The 22,821-nt window shown below is 43.1% G+C and overlaps 1 protein-coding gene across 1 annotated transcript; it reads right to left on the bottom strand.

Annotated features, from left to right (window-relative positions):
• Window positions 1-260: 260 nt before the first annotated feature.
• Window positions 261-17,211, bottom strand: MDK (midkine). The gene is made up of 5 exons (XM_040409156.1): window positions 17,113-17,211; window positions 4,237-4,316; window positions 3,497-3,658; window positions 1,913-2,068; window positions 261-702 (listed from the first exon to the last, which is right to left on the bottom strand). Exons 2-5 carry the CDS (start codon window positions 4,313-4,315, stop codon window positions 677-679), a joined length of 423 nt encoding a protein of 140 aa, XP_040265090.1. The 5' UTR covers window position 4,316; window positions 17,113-17,211; the 3' UTR covers window positions 261-676.
• Window positions 17,212-22,821: the final 5,610 nt, after the last annotated feature.

Here is a 22,821-nt window from a genome sequence, read left to right as displayed (position 1 = left end):
AACAGATTGAACTGATGGATCAACTTTTTCCATTGATTTCAATATTAAGGGGGCACTCCAGTGAAAAGCGATACACTGTGTTCTGCCTAGTCCAGGGCCTGAGTTGATGCATGACACAAGTTTTTTTTAAGTGTTGCTTGGTGTCATGCTCCTCCCCTAACCCCTAACCTTTGCTTATTCGTCGTCATCATCATCCTCTAATATAAGGCAAGAATAAAATACCCAAACAGATCTACAAATCCAAACTGTACATTTATTTAAAAAAAAAAAAAAAGTATAAAAAAAAAAAGAAAAAGAAAAAAAGAACTTGCCTAAAAAACACAGAAATATGAAACCACGTACATGTAGTATAGGGGGAAAGGGGTTGTAGTTTATATACTGGGGGGGGGGGGGGGGCGATGTAGGCAGAAATCAGACTTTAAGATTGAGGCAAAGAGGCTGGGGGGGGGCAGTTTAAGTTTGTCAGAGGAAAGAGATTCTTTTCTTTTTACACTTTTTTTCTTTCTTCCTAAAGACATTAGTGATTAAAAAATAGAAATATTGGGAGGAGGGGAGGGGGGGAGGTCAGGACAGAGTGCAAGTTGGAGAAAGGTTTTAAAGGGGCGTCTGTGGATTCCATTATTCTTGATGGTGCTGAACCCATGGGACCATTCTTGGGGTGTCAGATGTTCGCGTTCTAGTCCTTTCTTTTACCTTTTTTGCCTGGAAAAAAAAAATACACATCTCATTTGTGCCTTATGGAGCCTTTTTTTCCACACCAAATCCATGGCCTTCACCATAACACCCGCATTTAACTCCCTGAGCACCGCTGTGATGGAGAAACCACACTGGTACAGAGCAGGAGGTGGTGAGCAGATGGATACATAGCTAGTATAATTGTAATTATTTATTTATTTTCATTTCATTTCCTGCCCATTCTAAGCTTAAGAGTCCAGTGGGTGGTCCTAACAATGATTTACAAGCTTACAATCTTAATATATCCGTGGACACAGAGAAGGCTCAGTCGCAGAGGAAGAACCGTCTACTCTGCCAATGTGAGCAAGAAATTCAAATATTCCAAGTTATACTGGATCCTTTCCCACGAAACTAAACATCAGTCTGCTCAGCTCCTCCTGCTTCATAACCTGCCAGTGCCAGTAGGTTGGATAGCAGGTTCATAGTGACAGGTTCCCATCGATGGTCACTAAGATAGAAAAGGCTTGAGCAGAAATATAAGAAATGCAGCCAGTTTATATGGATTGTCGGTCGCAGACAACAATGGACCTCAGGTCCTCTTATTTTGGTCTCATCTATCATTCCCTTTGATTGGTGCCTCCTAGCAGGGGCATGCACAGACGTAAAAGGCCCCATAGCAAAATTTTGCATGGGCCCCCTGCCCCGCCCAGTTTCCCAATACGCATGCAACAATCACATCTAGGCAATACCCCAGATTTGCAACAAATTTATGTTTTTTTTAATTAAGTGGAAGAAATGTAATACGTTTCCCTCCACCTCACCCATAAAAAAGTGAAATAGGTGCTCAATAAAAATGGTGCTCATTCTGACCACCATAGTTTTGAATGTATTTACACCAAACAACTAGCATAATATATTGATTGATCTTCTGCTTTCCTTCCATTATAAAGCTGGGTGTCTGCAGCCACCACTAGGGGGAGCTCAGTGCAGTTACAATTTCAGGAAGCTGAAATACTCTCTTTGCATTGAGCTCCCCTAGTGGCAGCTGCATGAAAATGCAGTATTTTTAGATTGTGAAGAAGATAAAAGAGTTCAGCCCTGTAGACTCCTTCCCCCTGGGTACCCTCAGCCGTGGTCTGCCTCCAGTGAAGGTATGCCACTGCCTCGTGGACCAACCTCCTTGACCTACCAAGATGTGGAGCAGTTGCTCCTTCTTATTACTGGTCATCTGGCTCACCTTTAGTTTTGGTCTTGATGGAACATTGTTTGCTGGCCTGCACGGTTTGCTCGCACACTGCATTGTACAGAGCCTTCTTCAGGGTCCCAGAACGGCTCTTCAAATTAGTTTCCGCATTGCATTCACCCCACATCTCAAACTTGTATTTGCAATCAGCTGTAGAACATGAGACACAGGAAGATAACGTATACCGGCCATAAAAATTAGCTAATCTGAAAAACCTGCCCTAGGGTTTGAAATGAGATGCTAGGTCACATTCATGTACAAAGCGCTAATGCGTATTTAGCCATATAAGACTATACGATACGTATTCTTGTAGAAGCGCCGTTCTCTTCTGCTCCCAATATCAACGCAGCCAAAGCCACTTAGATACACAATGAAAGCCATTCTTCACCTTCATTTCTGAACATCCATGGAAGGATAGGATCAATAGATGGTGCATAAGAAAATATTGAGATAGGACGTAGCTAAAGGATCCTCTGCCACATTAGAAGACACCAGTGTTATACATTTATGAAGGTTGGCCTCTGGGAAGTACGAAGTCGCACCGCACCCAGTGTGCTGCCAAATTGTTTTCATAGCTGCGCCCGTTTTCAGCCCTGACTCAGTTTCAGCAGTGTCCCACCCTCATTTGAAACTTGCTCCACCACATTTGAGCATCGCCCCCTTAAGGTACATCTATTGATGCTGAATTGCGGTACCACATACAGTTACAGTTCTCCTACGAGAAAGCAGCCCTCCATGCTGTGCCCAAGACTCTTGAGGAATGCTCTGGGAGTCCTGGAGGTCTCTCCTTTTTCTGGGAGCCTGCCAGACATTCCTGGAGAGTTGGAAAGTATGGTTATAAATGGCACATGGTAGACGGTGGGGTGCCCTGGTATCGATTTTGCATTGGAGTCCCGTAGCCTGTAGTTATACCTGTAGTGTAAGGGTATTTTTAAGTATTGATTGGTTCTGTCCACTTTGATTCTGTTTAAAACTCTGTGTAATAGTTTACAAGTTTTCCTTGTAATGAAGTGGGTTAGAGACAGTACCCATCCCCCATTGTGCTGATAAGAACACATTCCTGAGGGATCTCAGAGAAATGTGTGATGGAGAAAGGGCTGATGAGAATAAGTGTGGTCTGCACTAACAAATTAATTGGGATTCGACCAGGAACTTCACCCTAGGTAGGATGTAAGTATTGTTTGCCCTAACTCTTGGACACCCTGGGGTGTCGGTCATCTGTTATAACGTGGTAGACAGCCATGGGTTATAGCATGGCCGGCTGGATTCCTATCCCATATTTAGGCTAGTGATGATTATTTACTTTTTATTATTCTGTATGTGATTTATTTGTGTTATCATATATATATAATAACACTTAGTAAATATATTTATTCCCTAAGCCTGTGTAAGTTTATTCATTCTCAAATCTTTTGAATTCACGCTACGTTACACACCTCCATATCGAGATGTGGAAGTGTTTAATATGCATCACTAGGGTTCTGTTGCAGGAACAGATGTACCATTATTAAAGTATATCCTAGAACTTTTTGAACTTTTCTATATAAATTATAGACATGACTAAGAATCTTTCTTAACCTCCAAATGGTTTCTTCCAGTTGCATGGAATCTTGCACTTGATTTTGCGTGTCTCTTCTTCGCATGTTCCCTCCCGGGTGCCTACACCACAGTCCTTGCTATTAGGGATGCAACTGCCCCACTTCCATTCTCCACAATCTGATGCTCCCTTCTTGCCTTTGTCTGTTGAGAAAAAAAAATAATGTGTAAGGCTGAGGACCATAGAGAGATCTTAAAGGAGAACTCCTCCTTTGGAAACCTTTGAGTAAGACACGTCCGTAGAATGGGTCCGCATCCGTTCCAAAAATTGCAGGAATGGATGTGGACAGCACACAGTGTGCTGTCCGCATCTGCATTTCCGGAGCGCACCCCCGATCTTCCGGTCTGCGGCTGCGGAAAAAAATAGAACATGTCCTATTCTTGTCCGCAATTGCGTACAAGAATAGGAAGTTCTATGGGGGTGCTGGCTGGGTGTATTGCGGATCCGCAATACACTACGGACGTGTGAATGGACCCTAAAAAAAAAATGGACATAGAAATAGACTTTATTAGCGAAAATAGGTCCTCAAGCCGTCTCAGATGACCTCTTTGTAATCCGTTCATAGACAATGCCTAAACATACATAAATTGTCCATAAAGTAGAGCACAGCCCATGAGATTTTGGTTTGGTGACACATATGGGAGGAGTTCTCCTTTAAGGGCAAACATGAAATTTAAAGAGAAAGCTGGTTAAGGGTAGGCAATAATATTAATGGCCGTACCTTTTTTGTTTTTAGCAGCCTGAGAACTCACAGCAAGAATTGCCACCAACACAATGACGCACAAAGCTCGCAAGTCCATCCTGTGAGGGCAAAATAAAAAGGTTAAAGTTAACAAACAAGCACAAATATTATAATTCATGCGTAAGAGTAGCAAGCATCAGTTTTTATGGATAGAATTGTAAGAAGAATGGCAGGTTAAGGGGTTTTCCAGCAGTTGGGATCCTCAGCGATCATCTGTGATCTGTAAGGGTGATCGGTAGGAAGTGTTTCATTTCCCTGCAGTGACACCGCTGGTGAAAATGAAGTATTACACAGCTCTCATTCAAATCAATTTAAAGTGGTCTGAGCAGAAGGAAAGACACTCTTAGTACATCAAGATGCCTATGCACCTGTGTCTTTTAAATCTCTATAAGTTCTACCCCTAAGTTATGCTGGACGATATGTGGGGAGGTAAGTACCGTAATGTGTCTTATGTTTGGTGGAATTGTGAATTAGTCATTCAATTCTGGCACAAAGAGGGAGATTTATTATCTCCCTACGCTAATTTTCTGGGGGTAGCAAAATCCCAAACCCAAGGTGGGGAATGGCAGGGCAGATGGACTCCGCACAGACTGTCGGAGGACGCAGCTAATATATGACAAGGCTTGTGCTTTGCCATAAATTAGGCGCATCCTCTGGCAGGGCAGCAGATATCAAGACAGTCGTAAAAAATATCCAGTCTTGATAAATCTCCCCTAAAGTATTTGAACGAATATAAAAAAAAAATGTAGGTTATGATACATCTGGGCTCTTCTAAATATAAAAAATGGAACACATACGACAGGTAGTAAGTCATGTTCTAGATGCCTGGAAATCCCCAATGACGCCTGATATTTGGGAGCTTATATTCAAAGTTAATGCGTATCTTAGATACGAGTATTGGATAGGCAAGAAAGAAATCTTATTCTCAATAAATGATAAAGCTCTTTTCAAAGAAACTAGCCCTAATGGTTAAAGTGATCCTCTCCTCTCCTCCCTCCCTTTTTATTTTCTTCCTCCTTTCATTAGTACTTCTGTCATTTTTTATTCTTTTGTTGGTGTGTGTGGTTTTTTTTATGTATAAAAAGATGTGCTTTGTATGATACTTCCGTATAATAAAGGGAGAAAATTAAATAAACAAATAAATAAAATAAACAAAATATTGGGGTCCTGGGTTAGAATCCAACTAAGGACAACATCTTGATGGAGTTTATATGTTCTCCCCGTGTTTGCATGGGTTTCCTCCCACACTCCAAAGACATACTGATAGGGAACGTAGATTGTGAGCGCCATCGTGGACAGAGTGACGGTAATGTCTGTAAAGCGCTGTGGAATATGTCAGCGCTATATAAAGCTTCTTTCACTCTAGCATTAGGCTTGTCCAGCAGGCTGTTCCGGCATACTGAGGTTTTTGTCTGGCCGCCTCTTGGCATGTTTGCCGCGCTGAGGCCACATCTCCCGCCCGTCCCCATCATAGTGAATGGGGTCGGAGCGGACTTCCGGCAGGCTGTACTGGGACAAGCCTAACGCTAGTTTGAAAAAAGCCTAAGGCTACATGCACACGACAGTGAAAAAAAATGTCCGTCAAAAACTGACATTTTTAACGGATGTTTATTTCACTGATGCCTTTCTGAGAAACGGACGTTAAAAATTGACCCATTCAATTATATGGGGGCAGTCTGTCAGTGAAAAACGGACAAGATAGAGCATGTTCTATTTTTTGACGTCCGTTTTTCACTGACAGTCAAAAAAACTGCCGTGTGAATAACCCCATAGACTGCCATTGGTCTTAAACAAACGGATGATGGCCGTTAAAAAAATGTACATCACATGTCCGTTTTTCACTGTTGTGTGCATGTAGCCTAAATGAGGAAAATAAAATAAATATTAAATAAACAAATAAAATAACAAAATAAATAAATTGAATAAATAAATCAAAAAAATAAAAAATAGAATAAAGCAATCAATTAAATAGAAATGGAATAAAGCAATCAATTAAATAGAAATGGAATAAAGCAAGAAAACAAATTTCAAAAATTTAATAAAGCAAGAAAATAAATTAACTAAATAAATGAAGAATAAGCCCTGTAGTGAATTAGAGGGACTATTAATTGAACCCATATGTTTACAAGTCACCACTATTTGTGAAGTGACCAAGTAGCTGGAATCCAATCCCCCTGCCTCATTGATCAGGAAACCATTGCTGCCTTGTTCCTACCATTCACTTGAGGAAAAAAAAGCAGACTTTTTTTTCTACTTCAGAGCTGCCTAAAGGCTTACAACAGAGGCCTATTGTATCCCATCAGACGCTGAATGCAATATCTCACTGAGAGCTCCTGCACATAAAGATACAGCAGCAGGTTGAAGCCTTCTTTACCAATCCAAGAAAGAAAAAAATCCGGATCTATAGCCAGGAGGCATCTACACTAGTGCCCTTCTTATGCAGGAAAACTTCCTATTTTTGACCTCTCTTTAAAGGTCACCTCAAAAACGCATATAAAACCGCCAGCATTACCTCATAGTAAACCCCAGTCTGTTAATAATCATATGTTTGATCCGGTAGTCTGATGCTCCATAGATTCAAAAAACGATGTTTTAGGCGCCATCTTGCCGGTCAGATTGAAGACAAGGTAAGCACGCCCCCTAACCGTCCCCTTTTTTGTTAGATTGACAGCCTGCAGTGCGGCAGGAATTGCATAAGTCTTGCGCATGCGCGGTGCGCTCCTTGGTTAAGCGCGATCCTGTCTCCGGCTGCCGCTGTCAGCCGGGTTTCAGCTGCGCACTGCACATGCGCGAGACTTATGCGCTCCCGGACACGCTGCAGGCTGTCAATCGAATAAAAAAGGGGACGGTTAGGGGGCGTGCTTACCTGGACTTGAAGCAAGGAAGCCGCTGCCACCTTGACTTCAAAATGGCGCTTAAAACATCGTTTTTTTTTATCTATGGCGCATCAGACTACCGGATCAAACATGATTATTAACAGACTGGGGGCTACTATGAGGTAATGCTGGCGGTTTTATATGCGTTTTTGAGGTGACAGGTTCCCTTTAATGTCCCTTCTTGAGTTGATCTGGTTCCGTACTTCATATTACTTCCCTCCATGTATAGTATCTCAATGTGTTAATACTTAAAATTCTTAAAATGTGGATCTATCACACAATGAACCTTAATGAAGACCCGTCCCCTCTCCTGACATGTCTGTTTTAGTAATAAAAATTCGGAAGCATCTATTCATTTGACTCTCCTCTATTCATGAATGAATTACTAGCAGTTTGCAATAAAGGTCCAGCTGGGTGTTACCAGTTGGGGGGGGGGGGGTCTGACGCTGGAAGCACTGATTGGATAGTGTCAGACTGTGCAGGGACACAGCCACAACTGGTAACACCCGCCTATACCTTTATTCATACACATCTAGCAGGAATAATAGAGGAATTGTACAGCAGAGAGTTAAAAAGATGCTCCAGAATTGTCGTCAAGTGGAATACGATTATTTGCTAAAACAGATGTGACACGTCCTCTTTAAAGAGGGTTTATGACATGCACATTGAATATGTTTGACAAAGGCACAGTCTGTGCCGAAACGCATCACAGATATAGATATGTGGCAATAAAGAGAATGTTTGCTACGAACAGCGAGTGACGGTCCTTTATTACTGAAATGTCTAATTGGTGGAGGTGTGACAGTCGGGGCACCCCGATCCCGATCCCTATTCCCAGTAAAGAAGTGCCCATGTATTTGTGGTCAGTCTCCATTAATGTCTATAGGAGGGCAAATCAATAGGTTTTACTATCAAAAGGGCTCTCCATAGATTTTACATTGACGGCTTATCCTAAGGCGTCCTGCACATGATGCGGTTTTAAGTGCAGTTTTTCTGTGTGTATTCCATGCAGAAAAAAAAACACGCAGCATAGTGTATGAGATTAGACAAAGTTCATGTACCTTTTGCTTTTTTGCAAAAATTGACCTGATGTGAAGATTTTGAAATCTGCAGCATGTCAATCGTTGTTGCATTTTTATTGTGCGGATTTCACAAGATCTGCAGAAAATCTGCACCAAGAAATTGCATAAAAACCACACAAAAACACGATAAATATTGCAGATTTTTGTGCATTTTTTTTATGCGGCTTTGGTGTGGATTTCATGTGGATTTTCTGCATACAAATCTGCACCATGTGCATTCAGCTCTATCAGTTTATCACTCCCAATATCTCCATACACATACAAGCTTGAGTTGGCCGAGCATGCATGTGTTCTCAGAAGGAAGCGGCTTTCCGAGGTGTCTGCCCAAGAACAAAAGAATCGGGCAGCGGAAATCCAACATACCCGATCCTTATCTTCCTCAACACCTACCATAGGGCTCATGCACACAGCCGTTGCCCGGCCGTGTCCGTATTGCGGCTCGTAAACAAGTCCGCGATATGCGGGCACCGGCTGTGTGCACCCTGCATCACGGAGGCGAACCCATTCACTTGAATGGGTCTGCAATCCGGAATGTGCGGTGCGGAACAGAGGCACGGAACCCCACGGAAGCACTACATGGCGTTTCTCTCTGTGCCTCTGCACCACAAAAAAAATTGATCATGTTCTATTTTTTTGCAGTGCGGACGGATCATGGACCTATTCAAGTAGAATGGGTCTGGATCCGACTGTGGAATCCGCACGGATGTTGCCAGTGCATTGGGGACCGCAAAAATTGCGGTCCCCAATGCACGGAACGGCCGATCATCGGCCTTGTGCATAAGCCCATAGCGGGAATGTCTAGAGGTCCCATTCGCAAATCATCTAAGGTGCATGGATGGCTTTGGTCTGATCACCGCTGGGTGCCTCAATGATTAGAAGGGGCAACGTAAGTGGCTACAACGCCATTCCTCCACTGTGCGGCTGCCACTGTGTCTGGTGCTGCATAAGGGGTCCGCCCGCAGTACCAGGCTCAGCCAAAGGTATGTGGAGGTCGCTATACAGGGTACTGTAATGAAGAGGCAATGGGGAACCGGTGAATGGGGTGTGGGATAGGCCACCAGTGTAAAACCCAGAAAACTCTCTTAAAGGGATATCTCATCTCACCCCACTTATGCCTGATAGGTAACATTTTGGGGTGAACACGTGACAATGCGGAGCGGGCGGTACCTGCATCAGTTTCAATTGCACGTATTTCTCCCTGTTGAAGTCTATGAGAGTTACGAAAAGAGCCGAGCGCTGCAGACAGCTACACCCTATAATAACTTATGCATTATATATTCGTTATATGCTGCAATTGTTCAAAATAAAATCATTCTGCAGCCCTGCGGCATTACGTGCCATACATAATACACTGGGCCCTCAAATATCACATGGGTCGGATATGACCCATAAAAGTTTTACCCCCACCTCCTCCTTGTTTTAGGACTTCATGGTCCAGCCCTCGCTGATATCGGTTGCATGTAGGCAGCTCTTACTATCCCCTATACAATGGCCTCAGGCGCATTCCAGCCGCAGGACCCAGTATGGTGCCCTCCCAGGGGGGCAAAATTTACATCTGGGGTCTTTACCGAAGTAGAGATTCACACTACAGTCAGTCATGCGCACACAATTCCTTAATCCTGGTTCTAGAACGCCATAATATAGCACAAAGGGAAATAGAAAAACAACCTCAGACATAAAAGACCAGACCAAGCAATACACAAATGTAGCAGAGCTCAATGTGCTTGGGCAGCTCTGCTATATCTGAGAAACTCATCTTTGCTGCATCGAAAAAACTCAACTGCATCAGAAAAACATACATTACCATAATAAATATATTATAAGAGGTATGGATGAATAAAAGCTAAAAAAAATAATAATATATATATTTTTTTTTTAACTGACAAACTCAGCTCAGCTACATCTGTATATAATGCATTCCAATGAGTACTTACTGTAACCTATCAGTTCGTTAACAAGTAAAGCTCCTCAATGCCGTAGCAAAATGACAATTCCCATCATGCTGTGACAGGCTGCAGCTATCACAGTATGATGGGAGTTGTAGTTTTGCAAAAGCTAGAGAGCCGCAGGTTGGAGATCACTGAAGTAAACTGCAGTCTGTAAGAATTTTATATGCAATAAATATCATACAAGAAAATTATTTTGATTCTGCAGCCCCAGGACTTGATAGGTTCCAGATCATCAAATATTCTGGATCAGGGATGCTCAAGCTGCGGAACTCTAGCTGTTGCAAAACTACAACTCCCAACATGCCCCGATAGCTGTACAGGCATGATGGAAGTTGTAGTTTTGCTACAGCTGGAGGATCGCAGGTTAGGCATCCCTGTCCTGGATTATCCAATAGGAACTGTATAAAAGTCTTGTAAAAGCAGAGAACAAAAGTATCAGGTATACAGCTAACATGTTAAAGGGGTGCTCAGGATAGGTCATCAATATCAGATCGGCGAGGGTCCGACTCCCAGGACCCCCACCGATCAGTTGTTTCAAGAGGACTCTTCCTAGGCCAGTGACATCCCGTTCAACGGTCAAATCGCCTATGGGCAGCTCTGTCCCATTCAAGTGAATGGGGCTGAGATGTAGTACCAAGCACAGCCACTATCCCGTAGATGGCGCTGTACTTGGTGAGCTGCAAGGAAGAAATTATTATAATTTTTTTATTTGGTTAATTACTAATTTTATATTTACTTATTTTATTTGGTTACTTTTTCAGTGATGTCCTGCATACTAAAATGCAAAATCCGCCAAACAATACTGGATGCTACTTCTTCGAAATTTCCACTTCTCTCACTTTCACATTAGGATTTATGGCCCAGTGGGCCAATCAGCCTGTAACGGGTGCCGATCGATGATACATCAAGTCAATCAGCGCCTGCTTACTTGTATTTAAAGGGGCTGTCCCACAAGAAATATTCTACATTTTTCAGACCAGCACCTGGATCTGAATACTTTCGTAATTGCATGTAATTTAAAATTTATTATAGCTACCGCGTTTTTCACTGAAATATAACTGTATAGCGCCACCTGCTGTTTGGTCTTTCTAATTTCTCTGTCCTGCTCGATGAGATGGAAGCACATGCTCAGTTTCATCCTTCAACTGCCACCAGCTTCAGCAGAAAGGACACGCCCCAGAGCTGCTCGCCTGAAATAAATCTAGCAGAGCAATTGGAGCAATAAATGTGGAGATCTCTGGATCCATGTGAGGTACCGGGCCGGTTTTAGCTTTGTTACAAAGAGGTTGTCATGTCCTATATGATGTCTGATTTAGATTTTTTACATTACTCATGGGACATTCCCCTTTATCATATGTTCCTACCATCACTGGTCCTCTTACAGCTTATATTACTGTCGTGATCGCGTCCTTTTTTGCGTGGGGAGTTGTGCTGCCGAAAATTAATGATTTTTAATGCGCATATAATAGATGCGCTCGGTGCTCGCCATTTGATCGCTGGACACACAGGGCAATGATCAGGAATCAACATTCGTACAATCATACGGTAATCTGGGCAAACAGGGATCTGTCAGGTTAATCTCAGCATGTCCCACGCATTGTTTTCCAGGAGATAAGTGGCGCCAGATATGACTTTTTGCTGATCTAAGCAGGCCTGGTGAAGGTGGAGTTGGCCGTCCCATCCATCGCTATCTGATGTCACACATCTGACAACCCGATTTACAATTGTATAGACACAGTCACCTTTCAAGAACTTTCTGTCCCTCCCAGTCACAGCTGCGTCCATAAACTCTACAAAGGCCTGAGGAGCACAGAAGGACACCCAATGGATTCTGGAGACCTCCAACCTGCAGGTTCCTCAAGAATAACCTCTCACCCTTTGACCTCTTCGGTGAAGCTGCTAAAAAAGAATTTTTAGCAACTAGACAGAAGAGGAAGATGACTTACAGGGGTTGTTTGGTTTGGAAAAACCCATTTAAAAAATACCCTATTAGGGAATTCTGAGTACAGGAAGAGGGGCTCTCCCTCTCTGGACCCTCATCAATCACACAGAGCGGGAGATAGGCTACACAGAACACTCCGCTCATACATTACACAGGCAGCTTATTGATTTCAATGGGAATTGTGTAATACTTAATTTCCCCTGTGGTGGTGCTGCAGGAAAATTGAGCGCTTGCTGATGAGTTCCTGCAAAAAGCATAGCTGATCGCCAGGGTCCTCCAGCAGCCGGACACTCTATGATCCTCTTAGGCAGTGTTCACATCAGGTTTTTGTCCCATGTTTAATATATACACGTGTATATGTTAAACAGATGCTTCAGTCTCTGTCTATCTATGTATGTATTTAACTTATATCTATCTGTCTCATATCTATCTATCTATCCATCCATCTATCTCCATATCTATCTATCCATCTATCAGATGAAATGCAGAATATAAAAGTTAATTCCTCATTAAAAGTGCCCTGCCTGACCCATGAAGAAGTACAGCGGCGTCTTAAAAAGATTAAAATAGACAAATCGCCAGGACCAGATGGCATACAGAGAATTAAGTAATGTCATAGCCAGACCCTTATTTCTGATATTTGCGGACTCTATACTGACAGGGAGTGTTCCACAGGATTGGCGCATAGCAAATTTGGTGCCAATATTCAAAAAGGTTCCAAAAACAGAGCCCGGAAACTATAGGCTGGTAAGTTTAACATCTGTCGTGGGTAAACTGTTTGAAGGTTTTCTGAGAGATGCTATCTTGGAGTACCTCAATAAAAATAAGCAAATAACGCCATATCAGCATGGCTTCATGAGGGATCGGTCATGTCAAACTAATTTAATCAGTTTCTATGAGGAGGTAAGTTCTAGACTTGACAGCGGCGAATCAATGGATGTCGTATATCTGGACTTCTCCAAAGCATTTGACACTGTACCGCATGAAAGGTTAGTATATAAAATGAGAATGCTTGGACTGGGAGAAAGTGTCTGTATGTGGGTAAGTAACTGGATCAGTGATAAAAAACAGAGGGTGGTTATTAGTGGTACACACTCAGATTGGGTCACTGTCACTAGTGGAGTACCTCAGGGGTCAGTATTGGGCCCTATTCTCTTCAATATATTTATTAATGATCTTGTAAAAGGCTTGCACAGTAAAATATCAATTTTTGCAGATGACACTAAACTGTGTAAAGTAATTAACACTGAAGAGGACAGTATACTGCTACAGAGGGATCTGGATAGATTGGAGGCTTGGGCAGAGAAGTGGCAGATGAGGTTTAACACTGACAAATGTAAGGTTATGCACATTGGAAGGAATAATGCAAGTCACCAGTACATACTAAATGGTAAAACACTCGGTAACATTGACATGGAAAAGGACCTAGGAATTTTAGTGAACAGCAAACTAAGCTGTAGAAACCAGTGTCAGGCAGCTGCTCCCAAGGCTAATAAGATAATGGGTTGCATCAAAAGGGGCATAAATGCCCGTGATGATAACATAGTCCTACCACTTTACAAATCATTAGTCAGACCACACATGGAGTACTGTGTACAGTTCTGGGCTCCTGTGAACAAGGCAGACATAGCAGAGCTGGAGAGGGTTCAGAGGAGGGTAACAAAAGTAATAACTGGAATGGGGCAACTACAGTACCCTGAAAGATTATCAACATTAGGGTTATTCACTTTAGAAAAAAGGCGACTGAGGGGAGATCTAATTACTATGTATAAATATATCAGGGGTCAGTACAGAGATCACTACCATCATCTATTTATCCCCAGGACTGTGACTGTGACGAGGGACCATCCTCTGCGTCTGGAGGAAGGAAGGTTTGTAGACAAACATAGAAGAGGATTCTTTACGGTAAGAGCAGTGAGACTATGGAACTCTCTGCCTGAGGAGGTGGTGATGGCGAGTACAATAAAGGAATTCAAGAGGGGCCTGGATGTATTTCTGGAGCGTAATAATATTACAGGCTATGGCTACTAGAGAGGGGTCGTTGATCCAGGGAGTTATTCTGATTGGAGTCGGGAAGGAATTTTTTTTCCCCCTTAAGTGAGGAAAATTGGCTTCTACCTCACAGTTTTTTTTTTGCCTTCCTCTGGATCTACTTGCAGGATAACAGCCCGAACTGGATGGACAGATGTCTTTTTTCGGCCTTATATACTATGTTACTCTCTATCTATCCTCTTACAATGTTAAGGACTGCACCACTAAGTACTGTAACAGAGTTAAGCTTTTTATAACTCGGCTCTTAAACTGGTCTCAGTCTCCGTCTCTCCTTTTTTTCTCCTTAAAGTCAATAATCTAATGTTAGCATTGGCCGAGAGCCACAACTTCTGTGGATTTAAAACACACACAGGATCAGGACCGGCATTTCATGTCATGTTCACGTCTCCAAATTCAGGATTACGCATTAATTGCCCAATTAACTTTAACTGGATCGCGGTGCTTAAGGAAATAGGGGGCTCTCACTCGCTTGGGAATCCGTGGGTTGAGAGCTTTTGGATGTCGGTCAAATACCAACATATTAAAAGCTGCATAAATATTTGAGAAGCCACATGAGAGAGATTGCTGGAGTTTAATGGAGTGGGGAACAGGTTAACAAGGGGGGGGGGGGGGATGAATACATAATAGGATGGAGGACTTAGCAAAGGCATGGGTGTAAATATAGTCATAGCACTTGCTATGGGGCCCAATCAGGTGCAAGAACATTGTAACTTTTTGTGGGGTATAACAATATGTGTGTTTTCTGATATATGGTGTTTTATACGTACCTTTAATTTTTGCTACTTATGCTACAGTTTTAATTTTCTTGCCCTAGGTGGTGGGGGCCACATTTTATTTTGCTATGGGGCCCTATAAATTATAGTTACACCAATGAGCGAAGGTGAAGATTTGCATAATGATATTTTGCAGCTAAATAAATTTAGGACACTTGTCGCTCCATGGATGACAGTTTATATAATGGAGGGAAGAAAAAGAAACACAAATTCAAAAATATTTTCCAAAAAGTGTTCTCTCATTCTTCCGGACAAAAAGTTATTTTATTTACCATTACCCAATAATATATGGTGCCAACATATTCTGCTGCCCTGTGCAGATGGTAAGCAGCCCCTGCCTCCAGTCTGGCCCACAATCTTATGTCTCTTCCCATTTGCTTCATATTTGCTTTCTTGATATACTTCCTTTATGTATGTGTCCATTAAGACTTGCCCTAAAACTTCCTAGATAAGTAATTGCCAGCTCTGCGCTTTCTATCGGCCACCGCTGTGTATTTTTCCTGATAAAAGGGTAATTAGAATCAGACAGAAAGAAAATGATGTGAAAAATAATGTAATTAAGGAAATTTTCAGAATAAAAATTGCAACAAATTTCAAAACAAGCAACTGAAAAAATAAATAAATACATTTAATAATTGGATTCAGTAAGAAATACCTCCCAGGTCATTATTCTCCTCCAACTTTGGAAGAGAGTGACTATATTCTTATGCTCCCCAGGGTGCACCTTAGGATAAAGTGGGTGGAATTTGAGGGGGGGGGGGGGTTCTTTTGTAGGTACCAGAATAAAGGAATTTTTGTCCCCTAGCTGGCTTGCAGTCTTCTGCATAGGAAAGAGCGTACTGATTTATGATTTATACAACCGCTTTTGTTATTTAAACAATGTCAAGGGGTCTTTAATGGGGGAAGATGGACATGGGGGACATCTAGAAAGGTGGGAGGCTGGAATGGGGGACATCTAGAAAGATGGAAGGCTGGAATGGGGGATTTCTTGAAAGGGGGAAGGCTGGAATGGGGGACATCTAGAAAAAGGTAATGCTGACATGGAGACATCTAGAAAGCAGGGCAGATGGGCATGGGAGACATCTAGAAAGGGGGAAAATTGGACATGAGAGACATCTAGAAAGGGGGAAGATGGGCATGGAAGACATCTAGAAAGGGGGAAGCCTGGAATGCAGGACACCTAGAAAGGGGGAAGGCTGGAATGGGGGACATCTAGAAAGGGGGAAGACAGGCATGGGGGGCATCTAGAAAGGGGGAAGACAGGCATGGAGGTATGGGGGACATCTAGAAAGGGGGAAGAAAGGTATGGAGGTATGGGAGACATCTATAAAGGGGAAAGACAGGTATGGGGGAAATCTGGAAAGGGGGAAGATGAGTCTGGGGGATATCTGGAAAGTGGGAAGATGAGCCTGGGGAACATCTAGAAATAGGGAAGATGGGCATGGGGGCATCTAGAAAGATGTAAGATGGGCATGGAGGACATCTAGACAAGGGGGAAGACAGCCAGGAGGGACATCCAGAACATGTTCCAATACACAAAGAAAACATTATTATAGTTGGTGGACCACTTAAAGATATAAAGAACTTTTCCTTCTGCGTGGTATGAACTCTTCTTATAGCTATGAAGAATCTGGATCTCCTGCACATCCTTGCAACCTTCATCATGTCCTCTACACCTCAATACCCCTTGACCCTCACAACTGCACCACTCCACTGACCTCTTCCAGCAATTTGATGGACACGGTATGTTGTTAAGGAGGAAGGGGGTCGGGGCCATCTCTGAGGTCAAGAACCTCATGACATTGAATAAGTGCCTAGAAGGTTGTACTAGAAGGAGCATCTTCTTCAGGCTAGCTGTATACCCTAATGCATTCATCGTGTGTGTGTGTGTGTGTGTGTGTATAGAGGCATTTATTTTTATAGTCTAAGGGGCAACGTCTTTCTAAATGATTGTTACTAGATGCTTTGGTAAATATGTGTCCCACAGCAGAATATATTGGCAATACATATAGGAAGGAGACTTCTACAATTCCAAGGATGATGTATAAACCTGTAGCAGAAAAATTATCTTCTACATCCAGAGCAGTGAGCAGCTGCTGGGATTCTAAACTTCTCCAAACTTTTTTTTGCATCCCCCTTCCCAGTTCCTCTGTTATCTAGGACAGCCGCAGTCCTTCTTACCTGTGCCCCGGCTCTATTCTTGGCCTCCTGGTCCTTGTGGAGAGTGTGTGTTGGGTAGAAGTACCAGCAGCAGAGAGGACTGTGTTCTTATCTCTTCCTTTGTGTTTCCCAACTAGTTTCAGCTAGTTGGACAGAAACCTTTCAATTATCTGCTCAGCTGACACCAGTAGGGAGTTTTCCCAAACTCTGCCCAGCTCCAACCCTCCCCCTAAGTATAAAGAAGAGGGGAGGAGGTGATGGTGGAAGGGGAGGGGGTGGGCTATACTAGCCATTTTACATTAGCCAGCTGTGGCAAATCTGGACTCTGCAAATCCCAGGATCTGGCTCTGTACCTAGAAGACCTTAGCTGCTATGTGTTGGAACGTGTCATACTTGTGTGCACCCTCTTCTAAGACTGAGAGGACTTTGGGGGCTAGCAAGGTTTAAACTCCGGTTTGCATGGTGAAGAAGCTAGAAACCAAAGTCGTAATTTACTGTTGTATTATGGGGCACGACCCGGATACTTCTATCGAAATTCTATCGAACCAAACTTAGCTCACCGTAGAACCCTATGACGTTCGGTTCATTGGAGCCATGTGGGGGTCTACATACTACACATAAAAGTTTTTGGAAAATTACTTCAGCAAGTATCCTCTGTTTTGACAGTCATGAAATGGTGGGGGAAAAGAAATCCTCTTCAATTTTTTGCAGAAGATTCTTTTGGTGAAAGTTTGATTATTTCCATATTTTAGCCTAGTGCAGCAATTGGGCCAGGAATTGGACAGTGTAGGTGAATAATGATGGAGATTAGGAAGATGTTTCATTAAATGTTGGTAGTGGTGAGACCATAGGTCATTCTTAATGTATAGGTGGTTTTAATAGGGTTGTCCAAAGATGTAAATTGGCACCAGGACCTGTGTGGAATCCCCTGGGTTGTCTCATCGAGACAACCCCCGTCCATATACTCTGTTAGGTTATATGGATGTCTTAGGGACTTGGGGGGGCAATTTACGATTGCGACTTTTTCCCGCTTACTCCAGGTCTAAAAACAAATGGGTGCTCGGTGTGGGTGGGGAAGGGGACGGGCCGACAGGTCTAAATGTAAGACAGCTAGGAGACTGGCTTACATTTAGACCAGCGCTGGATACGCCGAAGTTATGTAGAGGCCGGCGCCTCTTCATAACTTTGGTGAATCCACCTTAGTCTTCTGCTTTGTCAGAGCAATAGGTAAAAGTGGCTCCTGCTATGGTGGACCTATTTGGCCATGTTTTATGTGGTTGCTCATTACTTTTGGTGGACACCACATGGTACTACATTTTCACTACAGAGGAAACATTTTTTGTTGCCCTTGGTTTTGGTCTGATATTACACCTATGCACACCTTTAGGGGCATCATTTTATGACTGTGTTACACCTATTATGGACTATAAATCATTTCTCTAAAATGTTGTCATTACAGTTTTGCTTGGTTTGTTGTCTATAACTGCTTGTTTACACACACACACACTGCAGACCGGCTTGTCTTCTGTTCAGAGAAATCTATCAGGAAAGTTCAACCATGATTAGAAGCTCTTCATCAGGTAGCTGCCCTGCCCACAACCATGATTGACACTACAGCTCTTATTTTCAGATTAGCTTCTGTATACAAGCACAAGCTCCCCAGCATCTGTTCCCGAAAACAAGAAAATCACAATGATTTTAACTGCAGAAAAAGTAGACTATTAGTAGCCACACATAATAAAGAGAATCCTTATTCCTATGGAGTTTGGCTTTTCTAGACCCCTACATCTAAAGCTGGCCATACAGTCCTCCAGCTGACAGCTAGCTCTTCAGATCCTCCCACACATATGCATGCTCGGCTAGGGGAGAGGGGAGAAAGCTAACAGCAGACACCTCTGGGGGCTTATCACCTGAGAACAAAAGGATCAGGCAGTTGAAAAACAACATGCCCAATCCTCATCAAACCTTCAAACCTTACATCAGAGGTCGGGGAAGAGTCTGGAGGCTTCCTTACACATAACATGGGCGGCTGAACCTGCAAGTAGATTTATTGTGTATAGCCAGCTTAACAATGTATATATCTGCACCCTGCGTCTGCCAGTCATGAAGAACCACGTACTAGCAAGTCTATAGGATTACTGCACAACATTATATTGACAAGTACGTACACGCTCACAACTATGAAGATGATATGATCTTACTCTGTGGTCAGCCTCAGACTGCAGAGTAACTGGAGTTAGCACACGCGAGGTATGGAGTAGATCAGTAACTTCTTTCGCATGATTTTCAGTGTCTTAAAAAGAAACTTCATGTTTCCCATGGTAATTCCAACCCCCGATCATAGCTACCTACAAGCCTGTGATCTTAATGCTTTGTTCACATTTGCAACCATTTTTTAACAAGTCAAAACGGATTGAAAATAAATGAATCAACCATTTTTGTGTGTTCAGCCCAAATGCTTCTGTGTTTCCAAGGTAACAGACTACAAACCTACCCTGTATAGTCAGATCCTGCAGTCATCTGTTACTCCCTTCCATCTGCCTCTAGTATAACATCCAATCAGCTGCTAATGGACGTTTCCACACCCGACGCATGACCGCAAATAAATTTTTTAACCATATTAAACAGATTGGGGGTCATTTATTAAGATGATTTATGCCAGTTTTCGATGTAAAAAAAAAGTCGGAAAATTTTAAACAGCTGTGTGATAAAATTTTGTTCCACAAACATTTTTACGCAGTCCTCATCACGAAGGAGTAGAGGGTAGTGGGCCGGACCGGGTCATCAGCCCCTGCGAATTCACTAACATTTACCCTTGTTTCTAGGCGTAAATGACGTTTTAAATCTACTCCAGTCAGGGACAGAGGATTTCCGTCTAGGTGCATAGACTGCCAGAGGTTGCACCTAATTTATGATTAGGCACATCCTCCTGCAGCGCAGGGGCTATCAAAGACCAGCATAAAATGCTGGCCTTTGATTAATGGCCCCCATTGTGTTTGGGTTCTTGGCATCTACTTCTACTGCTGGTTCATGGCCAACGTTTATCTCATGGCTATGGTTTTCCTGGATTGGAAATATATAGCCGCTGCTTCCCGCATGGTAATAAGGTTGGGAATCATCATCCTAATGACCAGTGGTGTACTCGCCACTGCTATGGGGCCCATGATGAGGGGAAGGGGCTTGGCTCTGAACTCCTTCTCTTGGTTCCCAACATGAAACCACTCCATTTTCCTTCAGCCGCCACTAGGGTGGGCCTCAGTACAAAGAGATTTTTACAGCTTCCATTGAGATTCACTCAAGACACTTTTATAATATGTAAGGGCGCAGAAGATTTAGAGCTGTGTGCGTGTGCGCGCGCGCGTGTGTGTGTGTGTGTGTGTGTGTGTGTGGGGGGGGGGGGGGATATGAAAGCTGTTTGGCAAAAAAAAACATTAATAATAATATTTATTTATATAGCGCCACCATATTCTGCAGTGATTTACAAATTCATAGGCTTCATGTACAAAACAAAAGTAACTGGCTAATATACAACTGAGTTTCACAGTTCAGACAATAACCCGTCTGCAGGTGTTATGTGTTTGGGGTGGCAAATTCAAATTAACAATGTCACAGGTAACCACCCATAAAACATAACTTTTAATATCTATCTAAAATAGCTACAAACCCTCCAACACAAACCACATAACGGTAAAATAAGAAAACAAGATGGAAGATATCTTTAGGTTGATACTTAGCTTTGGGGCTAGGAATAGCAGAGATTGGGCCTAGTATATAGCTATGGGCTCTCTCCCTATAGCTGACCCTCTTGCTATTTGTGCCCTGCCTTCAAACGGAATGGCCGCCCCGATAGGGCCATCCAAGGGCATTCAGGAGGTTTCTGATACGGGATCGCCCCTGAGTCGGGATGTCCCTGGTAGCTATTGTATGCTAACCTATTAGGTAATCGTTATTGTAATAGCTAACCACTAAAGGTACAAAAAACTAATATACCATAAAAAGTACTGAAAGTTTAGAGACAGATCATGAAATGATTAGTCTATCTCCTGCTTATACTTGTAGATACATACTATTAGTTGTCAGATAGCACATAATCCCATATTCATAACAATGTTTGACATCACCTAGAGTTGGTGGTATCAATATCCCTTTATTTCATAGATATTATGATGCCATCTTAGTTGATGACACCATTGACCCGATGCGTTTCACCCTTACTGTACTCGGGTTCATCAGGGAACTAAATTGTATTCAACTCGCTTTGGAACTCGCTACCCCAACATATCAGACTCTCACCTACAGTGGAATCCTTCAAAACAAACCTGAAAACCCACCTCTTCAGACAAGCCTACAACCAGTGACCCTGCTGCCTCTATACCGCAATGACCAACTTCATCCGCACATACTGTGTGCTTCTCCCATACCATGTAGATTGTAAGCCCTCACGGGCAGGGCCCTCTCTCCTTCTGTACCAGTCTGCAACTCGTCTTGTTTATGCTTAGTGCAATTGTCTGTATTATGTATGTATACCTCTTCTCATATGTACAGCGCTATGGAATGAATGGCGCTTTAATAATAAATAATAATAATTCAGAAACGGGTATAAATAGTGCCTTAGTATCTAAATGATATTTAAATAGGTAGCTATGACATTGATAAATATTTGTCTACTTGCGTATCACGGATGAGGGCGTTCTACCAGATATCTCCATGTAGTAGCAGCCACCTGGTTATGGTTGACTTTATGAGTTGTAACATGCAGAAAGATGTGTCTGTATTGCTGTGTGTAGTACTGACTAATAGCCAGGGTCCAGTAATCAGAAGGATATAATAGTACTTCAGTGGTGTCTCCGCCGACCTTTTAGATGGTAAATCTACGGGGCCCAGTCCATGTATGATAACTCTGAACCAGTGACACTGCCGTCTCTAAAGCAATGTTTTGTGTCAGCGTGCTCTGTATTGTTGCAGACGCCGGGAGGCCATCGGACGCCGCACGCTGACAGAAAACAAACGTTTGAAGGCGGAGAAGTTGTGAATTGGCCTAATATTCCGGGGAAGAGTATTCCAGAGAGAGTAGGTGCAGCTCGAGAAAAGACCAGAGTGAGAGGTACGAATTATGGGAATTATTAATCTTAGGTCGCTAACAGAACGGAGAGCACGAGTAGGGTGGTAGATGGAGATGAGGGAGGAGATGTATGGAGGTGCAGCACTGTGGAGAGCACGAGTAGGGTGGTAGATGGAGATGAGGCAGGAGATGTATGGAGGTGCAGCACTGTGGTGAGCACGAGTAGGGTGGTAGATGGAGATGAGGCAGGAGATGTATGGAGGTGCAGCACTGTGGAGAGCACGAGTAGGGTGGTAGATGGAGATGAGGCAGGAGATGTATGGAGGTGCAGCACTGTGGAGAGCAGAAGTAGGGTGGTAGATGGAGATGAGGGAGGAGATGTATGGAGGTGCAGCACTGTGGAGAGCACGAGTAGGGTGGTAGATGGAGATGAGGCAGGAGATGTATGGAGGTGCAGCACTGTGGAGAGCACGAGTAGGGTGGTAGATGGAGATGAGGCAGGAGATGTATGGAGGTGCAGCACTGTGGAGAGCAGAAGTAGGGTGGTAGATGGAGATGAGGGAGGAGATGTATGGAGGTGCAGCACTGTGGAGAGCAAGAGTAGGGTGGTAGATGGAGATGAGGCAGGAGATGTATGGAGGTGCAGCACTGTGGAGAGCACGAGTAGG

The sequence above is a fragment of the Bufo bufo genome, chromosome 10, assembly GCF_905171765.1.
Source record: "Bufo bufo chromosome 10, aBufBuf1.1, whole genome shotgun sequence".
In the NCBI taxonomy this organism is placed as follows: Eukaryota; Metazoa; Chordata; class Amphibia; order Anura; family Bufonidae; genus Bufo; species Bufo bufo.
This window is presented reverse-complemented; position numbering and strand designations above follow the sequence as displayed.